Source organism: Perissodus microlepis, chromosome 14 (assembly GCF_051167445.1).
Source record: "Perissodus microlepis isolate ML-2025 ecotype Zambia chromosome 14, ASM5116744v1, whole genome shotgun sequence".
Lineage (NCBI taxonomy): Eukaryota > Metazoa > Chordata > Actinopteri > Cichliformes > Cichlidae > Perissodus > Perissodus microlepis.
Window position 1 is genome coordinate 716,802 of NC_140474.1, and position 17,431 is coordinate 734,232.

General features: G+C 46.8%; 2 protein-coding genes across 2 annotated transcripts; one reads left to right on the forward strand and one right to left on the reverse strand.

The window, feature by feature from the left end:
• Positions 1-305: 305 nt before the first annotated feature.
• On the reverse strand, positions 306-5,106 carry lipt2 (lipoyl(octanoyl) transferase 2). Its single transcript, XM_084950356.1, has 4 exons — positions 5,022-5,106; positions 4,096-4,410; positions 3,890-4,016; positions 306-2,716 (listed from the first exon to the last, which is right to left on the reverse strand). Exons 2-4 carry the CDS (start codon positions 4,402-4,404, stop codon positions 2,424-2,426), a joined length of 729 nt encoding a protein of 242 aa, XP_084806482.1. The 5' UTR covers positions 4,405-4,410; positions 5,022-5,106; the 3' UTR covers positions 306-2,423.
• Positions 5,107-5,687: 581 nt separating this feature from the next.
• rnf169 (ring finger protein 169) lies at positions 5,688-14,895 on the forward strand. The gene is made up of 6 exons (XM_084951270.1): positions 5,688-6,089; positions 7,119-7,189; positions 7,500-7,586; positions 7,656-7,750; positions 7,846-7,939; positions 10,371-14,895. The coding sequence occupies exons 1-6, from the start codon at positions 5,795-5,797 to the stop codon at positions 11,484-11,486; spliced, it is 1,758 nt and encodes a 585-aa protein (XP_084807396.1). The 5' UTR covers positions 5,688-5,794; the 3' UTR covers positions 11,487-14,895.
• Positions 14,896-17,431: the final 2,536 nt, after the last annotated feature.

Sequence of the window (17,431 nt, forward strand, 5' to 3'; positions counted from 1 at the left end):
GCTCTGGGGTTTAGAAAAACGGTTTAAAATTCAAGGTAAAAAATTAATTTCCAATTAATTTCCGGTACATTTTTGCCCACCTGACGCCAGCTTTATGAGCAATAATTGTAGAACAAGTTCAAGTTTCATTGTCATGTACAGATAAACAGTGTAGCCACATTTATCCATAATGAAATTCTTTGGCTTGTGCTCCTCAGCTTTACATGAGCATATAGAGAGTGTGCAGTTATATTAAGAAGACAATAACAGAAATTAACAGGAATAATAATAATAACAATGCAAAGGAGAAAAGGAGAGAAAAAGTATTAAATATTAGAGAATTTAAGACAAGTTGGTATTTACAGGTTGTGCAAAAGTTGTGCAATGAGGATTTAAGTGGCATTTGTTGAAGTGACAGTGTGCAGAGTCCTGTAATGGTAGTGAGTGTGTATGAAATGTCAGCAGTCTGATGGCTTTTGGGTGAAAACTGTCTCTGTGTCTGCGAGTGCGGGTCTGAATGCTCCTGAACTGCCTGCTGGATGGCAGGAGTGTGAAAAGTCTATGACTGGGGTGGCTGGGATCAGAGAGGACCCGCTGCGTCTTCCTCATGCAGCGCTGCCTATAAAGATCCTGCATGGCTGGCAGTTCAGTCCTGGTGATGTGCTGTGCAACAGCGTTCCTTTCCAATTTTACCAAATGAGGCACCATACTTTAGAAATTTCAAGTTAAGAGAAGAATGGGGAAACCTGAACAGTACAAAAGTCAATTTGTTAAATGAAATGAAGTGAAATGAAAACTGTATGTGAACGCAAAGTGTTTTGCAAAATGGACGTTTGCTTTTTCTTATTTCCCATTATACATGTCATTTTCCTGAGGTGGATGTTCATATTAAACATGACAAAAGTTTCTAATAATTTCATTCAACTTAATTCATATAGCACCAAACAGTCACCTCAGAGTACTTTATAACGTACAGTAAAGACCCTACAATAATACAGACGAAGAATCATATGACCCCCTATGAGCAGCACTTTGGTGACAGTGGGAAGGAAAAACTCCCTTTTAACAGGAAGAAACCTCCAACAGAACCAGGCTCAGGGAGGGGCGGGGCCATCTGCTGTGATTGGTTGGGGTGAGAGAAGGAAGACAGGATAAAGACATGCTGTGGAAGAGAGACAGAGGTTAATAACAGATATGATTCAATGCAGAGAGGTCTGTTAACACATAGTGAGTGAGAAAGGTGACTGGAAAGGAAAAACTCAATGCATCATGGGAATCCCCGGCAGCCTACGTCTATTGCAGCATAACTAAGGGAGGATTCAGGGTCACCTGGTCCAGCCCTAACTATATGCTTTAGCAAAAAGGAAAGTTTGAAGCCTAATCTTAAAAGTAGAGATAGTTTCTGTCTCCTGAATCCAAACTGGAAGCTGGTTCCACAGAAGAGGGGCCTGAAAACTGAAGGCTCTGCCTCCCATTCTACTTTTAAATACTCTAGGAACAACAAGTAGGCCTGCAGAGCGAGAGCGAAGTGCTCTAATAGGGTGATATGGTACTACAAGGTCATTAAGATAAGATGGGGCCTGATTATTTAAGACCTTGTATGTGAGGAGCAGGAATTTGAATTCAATTCTGGATTTAATAATGAGCAGTGAAGCTCTGGCTGCTCTAAACTTTTGTCAGATTTTGTACTTTCACAGACGTAGAAGAGCAGCCAGAGGTTAAACCTCTGTGAGGAACAGCCAATCAGAAGAAACGTTTCTTAAAGGGGGATGAGCTAAAACAGCTTGTTTCAGACAGAAGCTGAACCGACGTCCACTGTCAGATTAAGAAGGATTATTCTGAACTGTGAAGCGTGCAAAGCTAACCTGTCCCGTTATAAATACTCACCTCGGCCATCAGTGAGACTCCGTGAGCAGTAACAGCTGCCTGACATCTTACTGGAGACCACACTTTAACACATCACAGACACTCTGACACCTCCTTTTTTGTGTGTTCAAGTGTGAATATGCAAATGAGCTGTGAAGTCATTAAATAAACACAGATGAATGTGAACAGACCTCCTTCATCCAGCATTATAAAAACAGCTGTTAGATCAAAGAAGTCAAACCGAGCTTTGATCCAGACCAGAGCAGCACACCTGGTCCAGCTCAAACCTTTGTTTCAGTGGAGAGGGGCTCTGCCATTCACTGCAAGGAAAATTTAATAAATGAAAACTTTTCTTTCCTTTCACTCAGTTTTTTATTGCAGTGTAAACTGAGGGCACTGCAGTGAGTGTTCAGGGTGTTAGCCTTTCACCCTGTGAGCCTAATATTGAAAATATCAACACCAAGACCAGAAAAGAGCTCTGAGAAGCTCCGCCCACACGCTCTCCGTCAGTTACAGGTCAGGCACTGATGATGATGATACCAAAACTGCTCAGCACGTGCATATCAGAAAGTTTGTGCTCAGTTATCCCTCAGGTTAGTGAGTGCTGAGGTTCCTGCTGATGTCACAGGCGTCGGTGACTCGCCGCCGTCCTGCGCTGCCTCAGTCAACTGACAGTTGAACTGCTGCGTGAAGGCGTGCAGCAGGTGAGGGACGACCTCCTCCACGCTAGCGTGTCTCCGCAGCTCGGCGCTCAGCGACGTCACGCCTTTCCCTTCAATCCCACACGGAACGATGTGGTCGAACCACGACAGGTCAGTGCAGCAGTTCAGCGCCAGACCGTGAGACGTGATGTAGCGGCCACAGTGTATTCCTGAAAACACGACAGCCGTCATTCAGGCAATTCTTACACAGGACGTGCTGAAGAGCAAGGAAGAGCAAGGAAGAGCAAGCAGCTGCGTTGGAGTCCTGCTGAATATGGTAGCGATTAAATGAAACACGCACACACTGACACAAACATGTTACCAACCTCACACCTGACCAACAGATATGAAGAGCATGTTTCCCAGCGCACTGTTATACCACACCTGAGTCCAGCCGGTAAAACTGTTCTGTCTATGCGAGCGGCCTTTAGGTCACATGACCTCAGACCTCACGCTCGCTGACAGCCTTTAACAGGTGAACAGCACCTGCAGAGATTGGTGGTCGGCCATCTGCTGCGACCCCTAACGGTCAGCAGATGGCGCTTTGTAAATAAAATTGAATTGAACTGAAAATTTTTAAACTGAGGATTTTTCACGGTGGTGGTTTCATTCTTGTCTCGATCTTTTTCCCGTCACATGTATGGTCCGCTCTCCTAATGACACAATAACTTAACCATAAATCACACTTGTGGCTAAGAGAAAGGACTATGACTCAGTGCGTCTGGACATTTGTGTGCCAATGAAAAGAAGGCAGTTTGACTTTGTCCATCGTCACCTAAAGACGAGGAAGTAAGAAAACAGGACAGAATCAGTGCTTTTGAATAGTGGTGCCGAAAATGGATTTCATCAGACAGAAGGACCTGCGACTCGCTTATTTCAGACACATCACGTCTCTTCTGTTCTTCACATCAGCGTGTGAAGAACAGAAGGAAGACCGGCAGCGTTGGTTTGACACCATTATGACAACAACAGGCAGAGCTCTGGCCAAGGATCAATCTTCCTACAGAATGCTTATCCACCATTCTGTAACCGGGGCTTAAAATGAGTTTTTACTGGACTTTATGGTTTCAGCTCTATGACAGTCCTGGTTCTGGCCCAGCTGAGATCAAACTGGACCCTGATCCAAAGCGTCAGTGCTGTGTGACTGTAGGTCTATACCTCGCAGTATAAATAAAGCATCCTGAGGTGACTGCTGCTGATGCCAATAAACCTGGTGAACTCCACCAGGCCTGGATTAATCAGCTGCTCATGTCTGATTATTGGTAATTATTGGTTTTAAAAAGCAGCCACACAGTCAGTGAACACATGGTTAGTGATTCAGGCTCAGAGCGACGCAGTCGTACCGATGGCGCAGATCTTATTGTCTCCGACCCAAACTCCCGTGTGAGGGGACGTCGTAGCTCGGATGCCGAACCTGCTGCAGAGTGCGATGACGGTCTGCTCCAGCTGATCGACGTACCACCGCACGCTCTGAGAGAACAGAGAAAACATTAAAATACGTTCGGCTCTGATAAAAACACACCAATCTCACTCCCACGTCAGCTCAGACCTTCTTGAAGCTGCACAGGTTCAAGACTGGGTAGCAGACCAGTTGTCCCGGCCCGTGGAAGGTGATGAGTCCTCCCCGGTTTGCCCGGGCCACATCGGCCCCCAGCAGGCGCAGTTGGTCCAGCAGGGGCTCGGGGTAGGGTTTGTGGCGGATCCCGGTGGTGTAGACCGGCGGGTGCTCACACAGCAGCAGAGCGTGAGCAGGGCCAGACCGGTGCCGGTTCACGTAGACCTGCTGCAGTCGCAGAGCCTCCTGATAGGAGACCAGGCCCAGGCGGACCACCTCCACGAGCGGCTGGCCGCCCCGCATCTGGGACTGACACCAGACCAATCCAGACTGTTAGTTGCACAAATGTTTAGTTTTGTTACTTGTAACCTGTTTAAAATGTATCCAGCCTTAAAGGCTGCATGACTAGGGGCGTGGCCTCTTTGATTGACAAGTGGATGGTGACACAGGTGTCTGCTGTGACTTATACAGTGGATGGGTTCCGTCAGGAGCAAAGATCCTCCATCTGGTTATCGGAAACCAGCAGCACATTAGCTTTAGTGTCACAGCACATGTACATGCATGCTCATGTTCCCAGGACCTGAACCGAGAGTTCACAAGCTGCCCTAGAATATCGCAGTTTTTAGATTTCCTTAGTTCAGCAGAGATCCTGGGACATTTCTCCGAACATAATCCAAACGATACAAACCTGAGCTACTCACAGACAAATCGGCTGCTTCAATTCACACATTATAAACTCACAAAGCAGAAAACTAAAAATAAAATCGAGGTGGAGCTTCTGCTCGCGGACACTGAGCGCTCTGACCTCAGTGACACGGTCAAAGCAAACCGCAATACATCTCTGAATCCCTCCGCCGTGTCTCTACATGGTCATTTCGTTAGTTTATTAATTTATCAAAATACTTTATCAAAACCATCACCTGTCTAACTTCTGTACGCTCCTCTACCACGACCCGCTCTTCTTCTACAGCTGTGAGACTGATGACATCTTCCGGTTTGTACAGCGCCGTGGTGCCGCGAGTCATTAACCGGAACCTAAAGTCTTTCATAATAAAACTGAATTATTATCGACTTATTTTTTAATCTCGCAGTTTTGTCAAATTAATAAATATCATTTCTTGAGTTGAAGAATTAGATTCATATTAAGGCAACAAAATCTAAATTGCCAAAGATATGCTCTCTTTCATGAGAAAATAAATTCACAACAGGTAAATTACAATATGTTGGCCGTCTTGTTTTTAATTTTATTACTTCTCATCCCTCCGTCTTTATTTTGCCAATGTTTACTTTCTAAGTAGCGATTTCTTTGTCTTGCAATTTATGTTTATTGAAAATAATGCTGTTTAACCACACACTAACAATCACAAACTCAGCCCCAACAGAAAGAGACATATTTAGCAGCTTTGATTTTCAAAGCACATTTTGCTACATATTTTACATGGGTTTTTTTTTACAGACTACCATTAAGTTATTTTTTATTTTCTAAATTTGGAAATGCACAATAAAATGCAACGACTTAGTTTTATTTTGAAGTCGACACCTGACGTCAGAGGAGGCTCGCGCCGCTGTGATTCAGCGGCTCCGGTTGGCGGGCTGCACGCGCGTCCACTCTGCTGCGCTCGCGCTGTTTCGGCGGCGGCAGGGCGGGGTTTGTTTTGAGAGCGGACCGGAGAGAGAAGACTCACCAGGGAAGATGGCGACCGCAGGGTCTGCCGAACGGCCTGGGAGACCGGCCAGCGCCACGGCCGCCGGCACGTCCCGGGCCGGGCTCGCAGCTCGGTGCCGGTCCGGGTCCAGCCCACCCGAGTACGAATCCAAGAAGTGCATGGCGTGCGCGGAGACCGGTGGCAGCCCGGCCGGCAGACACCTGGCCTGTCCGCTCTGCCTAGCCCGCAGACACTCCGGCAGCGAGGAGCGGCTCCGCGGGAGGAGCGACCACGAGAGTAGCAGCAGTAGGCCGGGCGGGAGGGACTGCGACAGCCGGAGAGGTCGGTGAGCTTCTCGGGGAATCGCCCGTGCAGATTTCGCTGTATCACACCGCCGCAGGGTGTTTGTTTAACGGCAGAAAACAGCGGGAATTTAAATTAAATCAACTTTAATAAAGTTTAACGTGAGCAGCGGGTGGTTTTAAGAATGTTAAAGGTTAGTTTTATGTGAAAAACATCTATGAAGTGTGATAGCTGCAGGCGTAAAAATCCCCGCTTTTCTTTATGGAGTTTTGTATGGAGCTACAGGATCAATCACAGGTCAACGTGTGGACACAAATCAATGAGAAAACCATGGAAACAGCCCTCAGAGGACACGTGACTGCTCACGGTGACCTCACCTGATCACAGGTATAGGCAGCAGGGTCACATGTCATGTGGCACTGCTCAGGTTTGCAGATGGGGAATGTGTCCAGACATGTACAGCTGGAGGAGGAGTTGAGTTACTGCAGTACTAGTAGTACTGGAGGTATTACTGCGTGGACTCTGTTAGCAGTGACTGGCTGGAAAAGCCCAAGGGGGTTATTACTAGTATTAGAGCAGGACACAGCAGGAGAACCATAAATACTGTGAGTACTCTTTGACTTGCACTGACCACTGTGAACAGCAGTTCTTACATAAGAAAGCTCGGGTGAGACTCACTGGCTTCATGTGTGTTGGATGAAGTCAGAAGGTGCTGATGGTGATCATCACCTCTTATGGTTAATGTTTTATTCATTGACCCAATACTGACACCTTTAGCATTTTTCCTTTTAGGCTGTATCTGAGCAGCTTTGTGTGATTCACAGTTCACAATAATCCCTGTTTGTCTCTCTGACATCACAGATAGCCAAGAGTAGAGCAAACTGTGCCCGAGCTGTGAGCTCACAGGTTTACTGCACGTGCACTGAGCTCGTTATTACAAAGTTTTAAGACAGGAAGTGAACAGTAGAATTTTAGTAGTCAAAGTCACCTGTTTAAATTGTATTAAGCCTTTAAATTATTAGGGGCGTGGCTTCTTTGACTGTTTTCTCTTTGGCTGTGTTCCTTTAGAGTTCTTCGTCTCTCCGGTGCTCATCCCGAAGTCTGCCGACGCTCCTTCAGGCCCGAGCGGGAAACACAAGGTGAGTCAGAGAGCTGCAGGTAAACCTGTGATCACCTGTGAGTGGTTAAGCTTGTCACAGCCGACCGAGCCTGCTGAGTGTTTTATTGCTGAGGAAGAAAAGCAGAGCTCTGCAGGCTGCCGATATCAAACTGGGAGAACTTTGGCTTTAATTTGAGCTCATTAAGTTTTCTCTCTAAGCAGTCACCTCTCTCTCAAAGTTTTCACTGTCAGTCTCGATATACCCTCGCAGATGCTGCGTCGTCTCGCGGAGACAGGAGAATCTTTGTGTTTTAGCCCTCGAAATAAACTTTAACCCCTCCGTGTTTCAGCTGCTGCTGTGTGACGACAGAGAGGAGGTGAAGAGGAGGAGCTCTCTGAACTGTAAAGACGAGTCAGTCCGTCGTGATGAAGATCCGGTGAGTGATGACAGGCTGAATGTTTTCATCCTGCAGCAGCTGTCTTAAATAGCTGTTGTCCCTCTTCAGGGCGTCCTGTCTGACTCCGAGAACGAGGAGCCGATCAGCAGGAGGATCCGAAACATCTCAGCCTTCATCAGGAAAACCAAAAACTCATCCGCTGGGTGAGCACAACCACCCTGTTCTATTCCTTTTACAGACAGTGAACGTACCACAGACTACAGGGCTGTGACCTCTGACCTCTGTGTTTATTCTTTAGGAGTTGTCAGAGGAGCAGGAGCTGCACTGATCCTGTGGAGGATGGAGGAGGAAAGATGAAAGTTGTCACCCAGCCGGCAGCCGTGATGGACCGGGTACGTGAGACAGTCATGTCATGTGATCAAGACTCCTGTCTGTGGGAACTTCAGAAGAAATAGTGTTTTATCAGGCTGTGTTAGAGAGTGTAATCAGATTACTGTATGCTTCAGGAGCCATCCAGGTTCAGTCTGCGGGGAGAAGGATCGTTAAGCCCCTCTGCCATTAGAACCTGCTCGGGTCGGCACGATTAGCCCCAGTTTTCAGGGTTACCTTTAGGTCATAGTACCTGTTCGGGTTCCAAGCGATCCGAGCAGGTAATAAAATGTGACTTCATCAGACTACATGATTGGCTGGTCAGTAGCGTCACTGGATGAGTCGTGAGAGCTTCTCGTTCACTAAAATCAAAACCGCCATTTTTGAAACGCTACATCAAAGGAGATGGCTACAAAAACAACGCCGCGTTCCCCGAGTGTGACGAAAAGCCACAGAGTGAGCTGCAGGTATATATTTGCTTCGACGTCCACCTTTGTCTTAGTGTTCGTGTCACATATCAATAGACTCTGTGCACCTTGTGCTACTTCCGGTGGGGAAACTCCTGTAGGGCGCCTCGTTTCCGGTGTGACATTCACGTCTTGTTTACGGTCGGGTTTTCCAAAACAAGTCAACCAAATGGATGAATCAAGCGGCGATTTACATTTCTCAAGATGTCGTGGGAATTTACTGAATATATCTGTAGATGATGTTCGTCGACGTGTCGATGTTTTTCCCCCACGCCTCAAAGCAAAAGAGAGAAAGGATTCAAATGTTTTATTTCTCAGTGTTTGTGTACAGCGGCCCCTCGTTTTCGCCGGTGTTCTAAAATTAACCAGCAATAGGTGAAATCCGTGGAGTAGCCAACTTTATATATAACAATTATTTGAGATGTTTTAAGCCCCTCACTACACTGTTAATACACTTTTCTCAGACAGGCAGGAACATTTTCACACTTTTCTCTCTTGTTTAAACTGTCAAAGTTCAAACCTTCGCAGAAAAATAATTCCAGTATTATAGGATGAAACCAAAGATCAAACCGTGTTTTCAGGTCCAGAACATGAGAGTAGAGCAGCTGAGAGAGAATTCAACATCAATCAGTCATTAATGAATCAATGAATCAGCGATCGATGTAGCGATTCTGTACTGTACAGGAGAGACGGCACGGAGGAGATCAACAATGGTCTGCAGCCGAACGCAATGTGCTGTAAAAAAAAAAAAAGCATGCAAAATTGCACACAAGAAATCCACGAAAGGTGAACCGCGTTATAGCGAGGGACCGCTGTAATTTTGAAGGCAAGTCACAACATACCCTTCGTGAATACTAACGTATAGAAACCCTTACCAGCAATCATATCGACATAACGGGGAAACATCTGGCTTTGACTGTTGTTCACCTGCAGTTTGAGTGCTGAACATTTGCCTGTTTAAATCATAAGAACTGTCTCTATACGGAGATGTGCTTCTGCTGCAGTGATGCAGTTCTGCTTGTGTCGAGTGATGTAAACAACCAATCGATCTGCACGCTTCAAACGTCAAAACTGATCATCTGATTTTTTTATGACACAGCAGCGGTGAGTGTTCCCACCTCTGCTCTTTGTAACTTAACGCGATCTTTCCGTTTTCGTGTTTTGGACATGATTTTTGAGTCCACCTGACTGCAAAATAAAGCTACCGGAAATGTACAACCCCACATCCGGTCTTAAAACAGGAAGTTAGCATTTTCTCGTGCACAGGGTCTACTACGTTGTGAGACGCGCAGACACATTGCCCTGATGACAATGCACTGGGCTGTAATGGAAAACCAGTCGATTCAAACAGGTATTAATGGAAAAGGCTCTATAGCAGGGGTGTCAAACTCCAGACTTCGAGGGCCGGTGTCCTGCAGGTTTTAGATGTGTCCTTGGTTCATCACAGCTGACTCAAATGGATAAAGGACCTCCTCAACATGTCCTGAAGTTCTCCAGAGGCCTGGTAATGAACTAATCATGTGATTCAGGTGTGCTGACCCAGGGTGAGATCTAAAACCTGCAGGACACCGGCCCTTGAGGCCTGGAGTTGCCCACCCCTGGTCTATAGAGTGCTTTGGGGTCCACATCCTGAACTTTCACTGTGAGCTTCCACCATCAGGCAGGCATTAGAGTGACAAACCTCTGCCTCCTTGTCTGCCTGACACATTGTGTGGATACCACCCCACTACAGCTCAAATACCTGGTGAAACATCACAACTCTTAAAGGAGTCGCCTTCTACTCAAACATGCTCACAGGTCCAGCTGTGTAGAGTCCAGTCTCTGCATGGAAACAGCACAGCATCCATCAGAAGGAAGTGTCGAGTTTTGCAGAAAAAATCCATACTAGTGTATAAAACAGGGCCTGGTGATGGCGTTTTATTCTTATATTTCACCTGTGTTAAACACCTGTGTGGTCACTGACTTGTGTTCTTGTGTCCTCCGCCAGGTTGGCATCAGCCACAGCTATGCGGCAGGAATCCTCCTCTCCTCTGAGAACAGCCGCTCTATCTCCGCCCCCATCACCGCTCCCGATCGGAGGCTCACCTGGCGAGCTGTGCTGACATCATCTTCCTCGGCTCTCCTGTGCATGCCTCCTCCCCGCCCGGAGCGCTCCATCAGCCCCGAGAGCAACGACAGCATCTCCGAGGAGCTCAACCACTTCAAGCCCATCGTCTGCTCGCCATGCACGCCACCCAAGCGCCTCCCGGACGGCCGCCTGATGGAGCCCACCATCGTGAAGTCCACGCCCCGGAACCTGACCCGCGGTCTGCAGAAGGCCACCAGCTACGAGGCCAGCCCTGCCGTCCTGCAGAAGTGGAGGCAGATCGAGCTGGACCGCCAGAGCCTCAAGGTGAACTCCAAGGCCACGCTGACGAGCCCCGTCTCCGAGGTAAACCACAACAAGCTCGGCATGGGTGGCGAGGGTGCAAAGACGCGCCAGTCCCCGGCAGGAGACGCAGTGACGTCAGCAAACAAGAGGAGGCTGCTGTTCGACTCTCCAGCCGGCGACACGGACAGCTTCCAGAAGCAGTCGGTGAAGATCCGCGTCCCCGCGATCCGCTACAGCAGCGAGTCGACCTTCAAGGGAGGCTTTGAGCCGCCGGCCGGCACTCCTGAGTCCTGCAGCACGGGGGCGCTGTTCAGTCGAAAACAGTCGTTCTCCCCCTACACCAAGAACTCTGGGGTGCAGTCCTGTAAGTTAGTGCCAAAGGACTCTCAGAGTCCCAGGAAGGAGTCCGACAGTAGCATCCACAACCAGACTACCTCACGGAGGGGCAAGAAGAGGAAGCAGAAGACCAAACACCTGGACTCGAGCCGCGACTTGGATCTGAAGAGGGGCCGGCCCGTCAACCAGGAAGTGCTGGACGAACGGTACATCTGCCAGATTCAGCAGGAGCGGCAGGATCGAGCGCTCGCCCTGAAGCTGCAGAGACAGTTCGACCGCGAGAACCAGAACCGTAGAAGGAGCCCCGACAAGTATTTCCTGCGGTCCTGGATGTCCACTCAGAGCCGCAGGAGGCGTGGCCTGAGGAGGTCCAGACGAATCAACAAGAAGCACTAGACAGACGGGAAGGATCTCATATATGCAAAGACACGAAAGGCGAAGGTTTAATGAACGTATGAATGTTTTCACTCGTCTGACAAACGGGTTTGTAACCTGGAGACGTTTCTTCCAAACACCAGCAGATCACCAAAAACTGAACCTTCAGCTGCAGGACGGCCCGACAGTCATCACCACAGGAAACGTCCTGGAAGTGTTTGAACTCAGAGGCTTAATCTGAGCTTTTTTACAGATCGCATGACCGAGTCGTTTCTCTGCAGCTGGAACAAAGAAAGCTTTCACAGGTTCAACCATAATCACGTGGCCCGGGGCAAAGAATGTTTATGTTGAGCTTCCAGTTATAGATCCAGGGTGGATGTGAGGCCCTGAAGGTCACAATGTCTGAGCTGAACATCGCATCCCGACACCGCTGAAGGCGACGGCGGTGTCTAATCCGTATTTGTGCGCTGCGTTCCAAACACAGCGGCCTGCGCATCATCTGAAAATGAACTGTTGCAAAGGTTCAGACGAAGGCAGGCTGCACGCTGCCGGGCCGAACGCGACTCTGTCGGTTCAGTCCGGTGCGCTCCACGCGATGATGATGATGATGATGTTTATTAATATAGTTCATTTAAATCTCACCGGCCTCACAGTGATCTCCGAGAGGCCCAGGAAAATCTAAAAGGAGCTTTATGGAAAGAAATGAGATGAGGGACTTTTCCTTTGCTGCTAGTGTGAGTGTCGGCCTGAGCTGCTGTTTGACAGAAATCTGTCTTTGTATTTGTGACCGTTTACGAAGCCCAGTTTGAATAAAATAGTTAAAAGTGAATTTTTATTGGCTCTAAAACTCCTGACTGTCAGAACTTTCCAAAAGTCCAAAATCATGATTCGTATGTATTTCGGTAGCTCAGAGTGTGACACGCGTCTCTTCATTCATATCTGAAGTGAACACATATCTGAACACATCACTTCCTACCTGACGGTCCCTCTGGGTGTGCAGGTAACCCTCCACCCCTGAAAGCGTGACATGTACCTGGTATTACCCTCTGAGGTGACACTGAGGAGCACCGACGGTCGCTGTGACGCAGGTTTCTGTCGGCCAGAGGGGGTCAGCAGCACGTCTTTGCCCCGGGCAGGTGGAAGTTACCCCTGGTTTATTCTCGTGAGAACTTTCCACAGGTTAATCAAAGTCCAGCCGACCTGCATGTGTTGGGAATGCAGGAGAAACCAGAACCCGCTCTAAATATAAGGAGGTGTTGAGTCAGACTTCTCCCAGCAGCTGAGGATCATGGGACATAAACTTCCTCTAGTATAGCTGCTGGTGTCATCCTGGTCTTCCAGTCTGAAAGTCGGAGCTGCCGAAGCTCGTGGGGACTGCAGTCTTTAGAACCCGATTGGTCAGGAAGGATTTCTACCTGAATTCGGATCAGGAGACTCACCTGGTCACCCTCAAGGAGCGAGGAGCCGTGTGATTGGACGAGCTTTATGGCCTGTGATGTCAGATGCTGGTGCATTCAGACCAAATGTGAATTTACTGTGGTCACAGAGCTCTGACTGTGGTACTTTTAATAATTATTGATTTATAAAAATCACGCTGGAGTCAGAGTTAGAACGTCACCTGTGGTCCACAGGAAGCAGGTGAGGCAGGTGGCTGTAGAGCCGACAGCCATTTAGCAGCGAGGTTAGAGCCCCATCTCTATGTAGAGAAACTTCCACTATTGGGCCAAGCTGAACCAATCAGTGAGCGAGTTCAAGCTTTCGGGGACAAAATCCACCCTGACCCTTCACCCCTCACAGTCAGCTGTTTTCTGTCTGCAACGTAAACATATTTAATGCAGAAACTGCCTTCATGCTGCGAATACTGTCAGAGTTACAGGAAATGCGTGAGGTGGTTTCCAAATCTGGATCTTTTTAATGTTTTGATCGCTCCGTCAGTGCAGCAGAGGTCCACACGAAGCCTTCAGGCTGAAACCATGTTTAAGCTGTCAGAAACTGCAGCTCGCTGCCACGCCCCTGCAGGAGCCTCAGCCTGAGCCTGAAGCTGAGACTGAAGGTGGCGTGCACGTGCTTGGTCTGAGCTCACCTTCACACTCTGCTTCAGAGTTACAGAGGAGCTGCACGGCTTCTGTTTGCAGGTTGTCTGTGTTGGATCGGTGATGCTGTAGCTCCTGCAGGCCGTCCAGATGTCTGGTTCCTCAACACACGTGTTTTTTCTCCATGCTAAGCTCTGTCAGTGGTTTGCCTGAGTGCAGCGCCACGCTGTGTTCACACTGTGATCAGAGGCAGTCTGAACGACGCTGAGCGCTGGTGGGTCGCTGTTAGAAAAGCCGTACTCGCACTGATTCACTCTGGGGGTCGTATGTATGATAGACGCTGAAGAAGATGTGAGGGCGGGGACAAACTGAGGACACGTCCACAAACATGGAACGTCTTGGTGTAGTTACTCTGTAGTTACTCTACCTGAACACCTGTAAAGAAACAATGAGGTTGGGTGGAGTTAGAACCAGACTGCAGCTCACAGGCTGGATGTAAAATAAAGGTGTAGCTCCTCAAACCTGCATTCTCTCTGATGTCCAGCAGGGGGTGGCAACTCAAAAATCTGAGACACTCATGCTCACCTGGTCTCTGCTCACTAACACTTTCCTGATTGGCTGATCATCATTTTGGAGATGATGGTCCCGTCAGAGTCACAGGAAGCAGGTTAGGGGTTAGGGCGGGGCTACCTGTGATTGACAGATTGCAGTGCTCTTTCTCTCTCCCTGTCATGTCTGCCAGCAGCACAAACCCAGGTACAGTTCAGTGACTGGAGTTACCTGAGGTAAGAGGCCACGCCCCTAAAATTGTATTACTACCTTTAGCTTACAATATAAAGCGACTTGAGACGGCTGTTGTTGTGATTTGGTGCTAAATAAATAAAAGTGAATCGAATTCAAACCAGGTGAGCGTAAAATGCAGGTGTCATGAAGGGAAATGATCCACAGAGACCAACAGTGTATCAGGCTGCAGACGTGTTCATTTTATCACGGGAGTCTGCTGCCTCTGCTGGACGGTGGAGGAACTGCAGGCTTTGGAGGTTTAGGTGATTGGTTTAGATAATCATAACATTCCTGCTGTTTCCTCTTTTTTTTTTTTACATTTCTGCGTCCTCAGTGATTCCTGGCCTTCATCATCATCATCATCAGCTGTTAAAGTTTAATTTGAAGTCTCGATGGAGCTGAAGGGCTTTTTTTTTTTTTTTTTTTAAACCATTAAAGATGTGCACGTTTCTGTTTTGTATTCTTTGGTGGGTGCAGAGAGTTCAGGTGGGGGTGGGTGGACGGGGTCAGGGGTCACGCTGAGTGCCAAATGAGCAGATGACGTTGATCCTTTGTAACTGACTAGTTTTGTATGAGCGGCTGCTGGAAGAAAAAGTAAAAGAGTTGAAACGCTGGCTTGTGTCCTGTCTTCTCTTCACTCAGTGATCTGAAGCCCAGGGCTCACCTGAGACGCTCACCTGAGCGTCCCGCAGATTGCCGATGATTGGTAAGAAGAAGCAGGAAGTGCAGCAGGACGTCCTCCCATCAACTGCAAACAATATCGCCATCAAAAACTCAGCAGGTTGAAGGTGATGCTACAAACTCTGTTACTCCATGTTTCATTCCCCAAATCAAAATGAAGGATGCTGTAAAGCAGCTGCTGTGAAGTCTGATATTCACAGAGAGGTGTTTACTGAAATAGAAACCAGCAAAGCCTGTAACAATAGAACATCATTGAAAACGGTGTTTCATTCTGGCTGAGCTCCACAGCGCTGTGGGACAGGAAGTATCAGAGTGAGATGTGGTTTGCAAAAGTTGTTTTGTTTTCAAAATAAAGCCCTCCAGTTACTTTTTGGATGTTGCCAACATGTGTTAATGAGCATTTTCAAAGATAAAAGCCCCAAGTTAATTCAAAAAACATCCACCACGGTGCTCAGAAATGTTTCAGATCTTAACAATGACAGTCCCGACAGCACAGTTCAACTCGACCAGCAAACGTGCTCATGCATATGGAAAAGTTTTCCAGCCGACAATAGGTGATATGCAGGCGCAGACTTTTTGATGGGCGGAGCAATGTAATCATGCACGCACTGATTTGCGCCTTTAGAATTTATACGTTTTGTTTAGAGGGACTGTTTTACCTCCACTTCTCGTTTGTTTTGGTATTAATTAGGGCTGCCACGATTAGTCGACTAGTCACGATTACGCCGACTATCAAAATCGTCGACGACTGATTTAATAGTCGACGCGTCGTTTGAAGCTTTGTAAGATCACAAAAGACGCAGGAATAAGTAGTAGGATTTAAGAGTGTAATAACGGACTGAAACAGAAGATGGCAGCACTGCATGTACAAGGATGCCAGCTGCCATTAAACCCCGAAGAAGAAGTAGCTCTGTCCCAGAATTCACAGCGCGGCCCAGCTCAGTTTACAACAATGGCGGCAGCTAGTTAGTTTTAATATTACTCTTATTATTCTTTCTGGGTCACAAAATAAACGTTTAACATATTTTCAGGCGAGAATGTAGCTGTGTAAACCTCAAATATCTGCTCAGTTTATCAAGACACCACATATTTTCAAAAGCACTCCGACGTTTTCAGAGACGTCTGTTACCCACTAGCTCGATAGCTAGCCGGGGGCAAGGCTCACTAGAGCCGTGAGAACACCGGACTCCCGGCAAATCGTTTTCAAACCCACCGCTGTCTTTCGCTACTCAGGTTAAACATGATATATAAGTCACTTAGATAACTTAAAAATGTTAGTGTTTGGCTTTTTTCAGTATTTTATTTGTTCCTGAGTAAATCGGTTTGGCTGATTATAGTTTTTACACAGTTTTTACACAGCTGAATAAACGTCAGGCAGACAGCTGATCATCAGAAGTGTGAGATGCTCGAGAATTTACTCCGGTGTCCTGTTATATTTTAGATAGCAAGGAGTTTATTAAACTTCACCGAAACAATCTGCAAATTTCATTAAAATTTAACAAACTATCATCTTGTCTTTATTGTTAGTTAGCACCTTAAACACTGAAAGCTGTAAGCTAATGATAGTTATATAAGAGCAGATGCTGCTGGTGCAATAAGCTGTACGTTTTACGTCCAATGGATGATGATCTGATTAGTCGACTAATCGCAAAAATAATCGGTGACTAGTCGACTATAATCGTTTGTGGCGGCCCTAGTATTAATGTAGCTACTTTATTATTCATTTATTTATTTGAGATGCGCCAAATCACACAAAAGACTTAATTTTACATCTGAGGTTTTTTTTAATTTTTGCTGGAAGAGACATTTTGATTTTTAACTTACTTTGTGCTGAATTTTGTTGAGTGTGTAATATAGATAAAAACCGTTACAGTGGAAAAAAGAAGCCAGTTTCTCTTTGTTTCTTTCCATTGTGGTTTTTATCTAAATAAAAGCTTGTGTTTTTTCTGAACATCGGCTGCTGCCGTTCTTTCTTTTTTTTATTTATTTATTTATTTTTTTTTGCCTGTCCCATTTGGTTCTTTAGCCGTCAGAATTGTTGTCTGAAGACCAACAAGGATACCCAATGGATTTATTTTGCCAAATGGATCATCAAGGCATTGCCGTATTGGTCCATTTGATCGACCTTTGTTTTTATTATTTATTTTATTTTATTTTCAGTTGTTACAGACGGGACAGACATGAGTGAGGGATAGGAAAGGGAGAAAGAAAGAGGAAGGAAAAGAAAAACAGAAGGGAAGAAGGACAGTGAGAGAGGGAAAAAAAAAATCTCCTGGATCACCTGTTGGGAGAAAAAGAATAGAAAACAAGCAAAAAAAAACAAAGCAACATACTAAACACAACACCATCGCATTAATCTAGCTAAGTGTAAACAGCAGTAAATATTAAACATTGAATGTTGTTGTGCAGCACGTAGGACAGACAGCGCACAATGTGCTTTGAAGTAGCAGCCAAGAAAGGTGTGATTTA

Excerpts from the sequence above, each read along its gene's own strand:
- lipt2 (XM_084950356.1), bottom strand. The coding sequence starts at position 4,404 with ATGCGGGGCGGCCAGCCGCTCGTGGAGGTGGTCCGCCTGGGCCTGGTC. Across the intron at positions 4,017-4,095 it reads ACCTGTGCAGCTTCAAGAAG|AGCGTGCGGTGGTACGTCGA; the intron begins GTCTGAGCTGAC and ends CTGTTCTCTCAG. Across the intron at positions 2,717-3,889 it reads CAATAAGATCTGCGCCATCG|GAATACACTGTGGCCGCTAC; the intron begins GTACGACTGCGT and ends TCGTGTTTTCAG.
- rnf169 (XM_084951270.1), top strand. The coding sequence starts at position 5,795 with ATGGCGACCGCAGGGTCTGCCGAACGGCCTGGGAGACCGGCCAGCGCC. Across the intron at positions 7,190-7,499 it reads GCCCGAGCGGGAAACACAAG|CTGCTGCTGTGTGACGACAG; the intron begins GTGAGTCAGAGA and ends TCCGTGTTTCAG. Across the intron at positions 7,751-7,845 it reads ACCAAAAACTCATCCGCTGG|GAGTTGTCAGAGGAGCAGGA; the intron begins GTGAGCACAACC and ends TTTATTCTTTAG.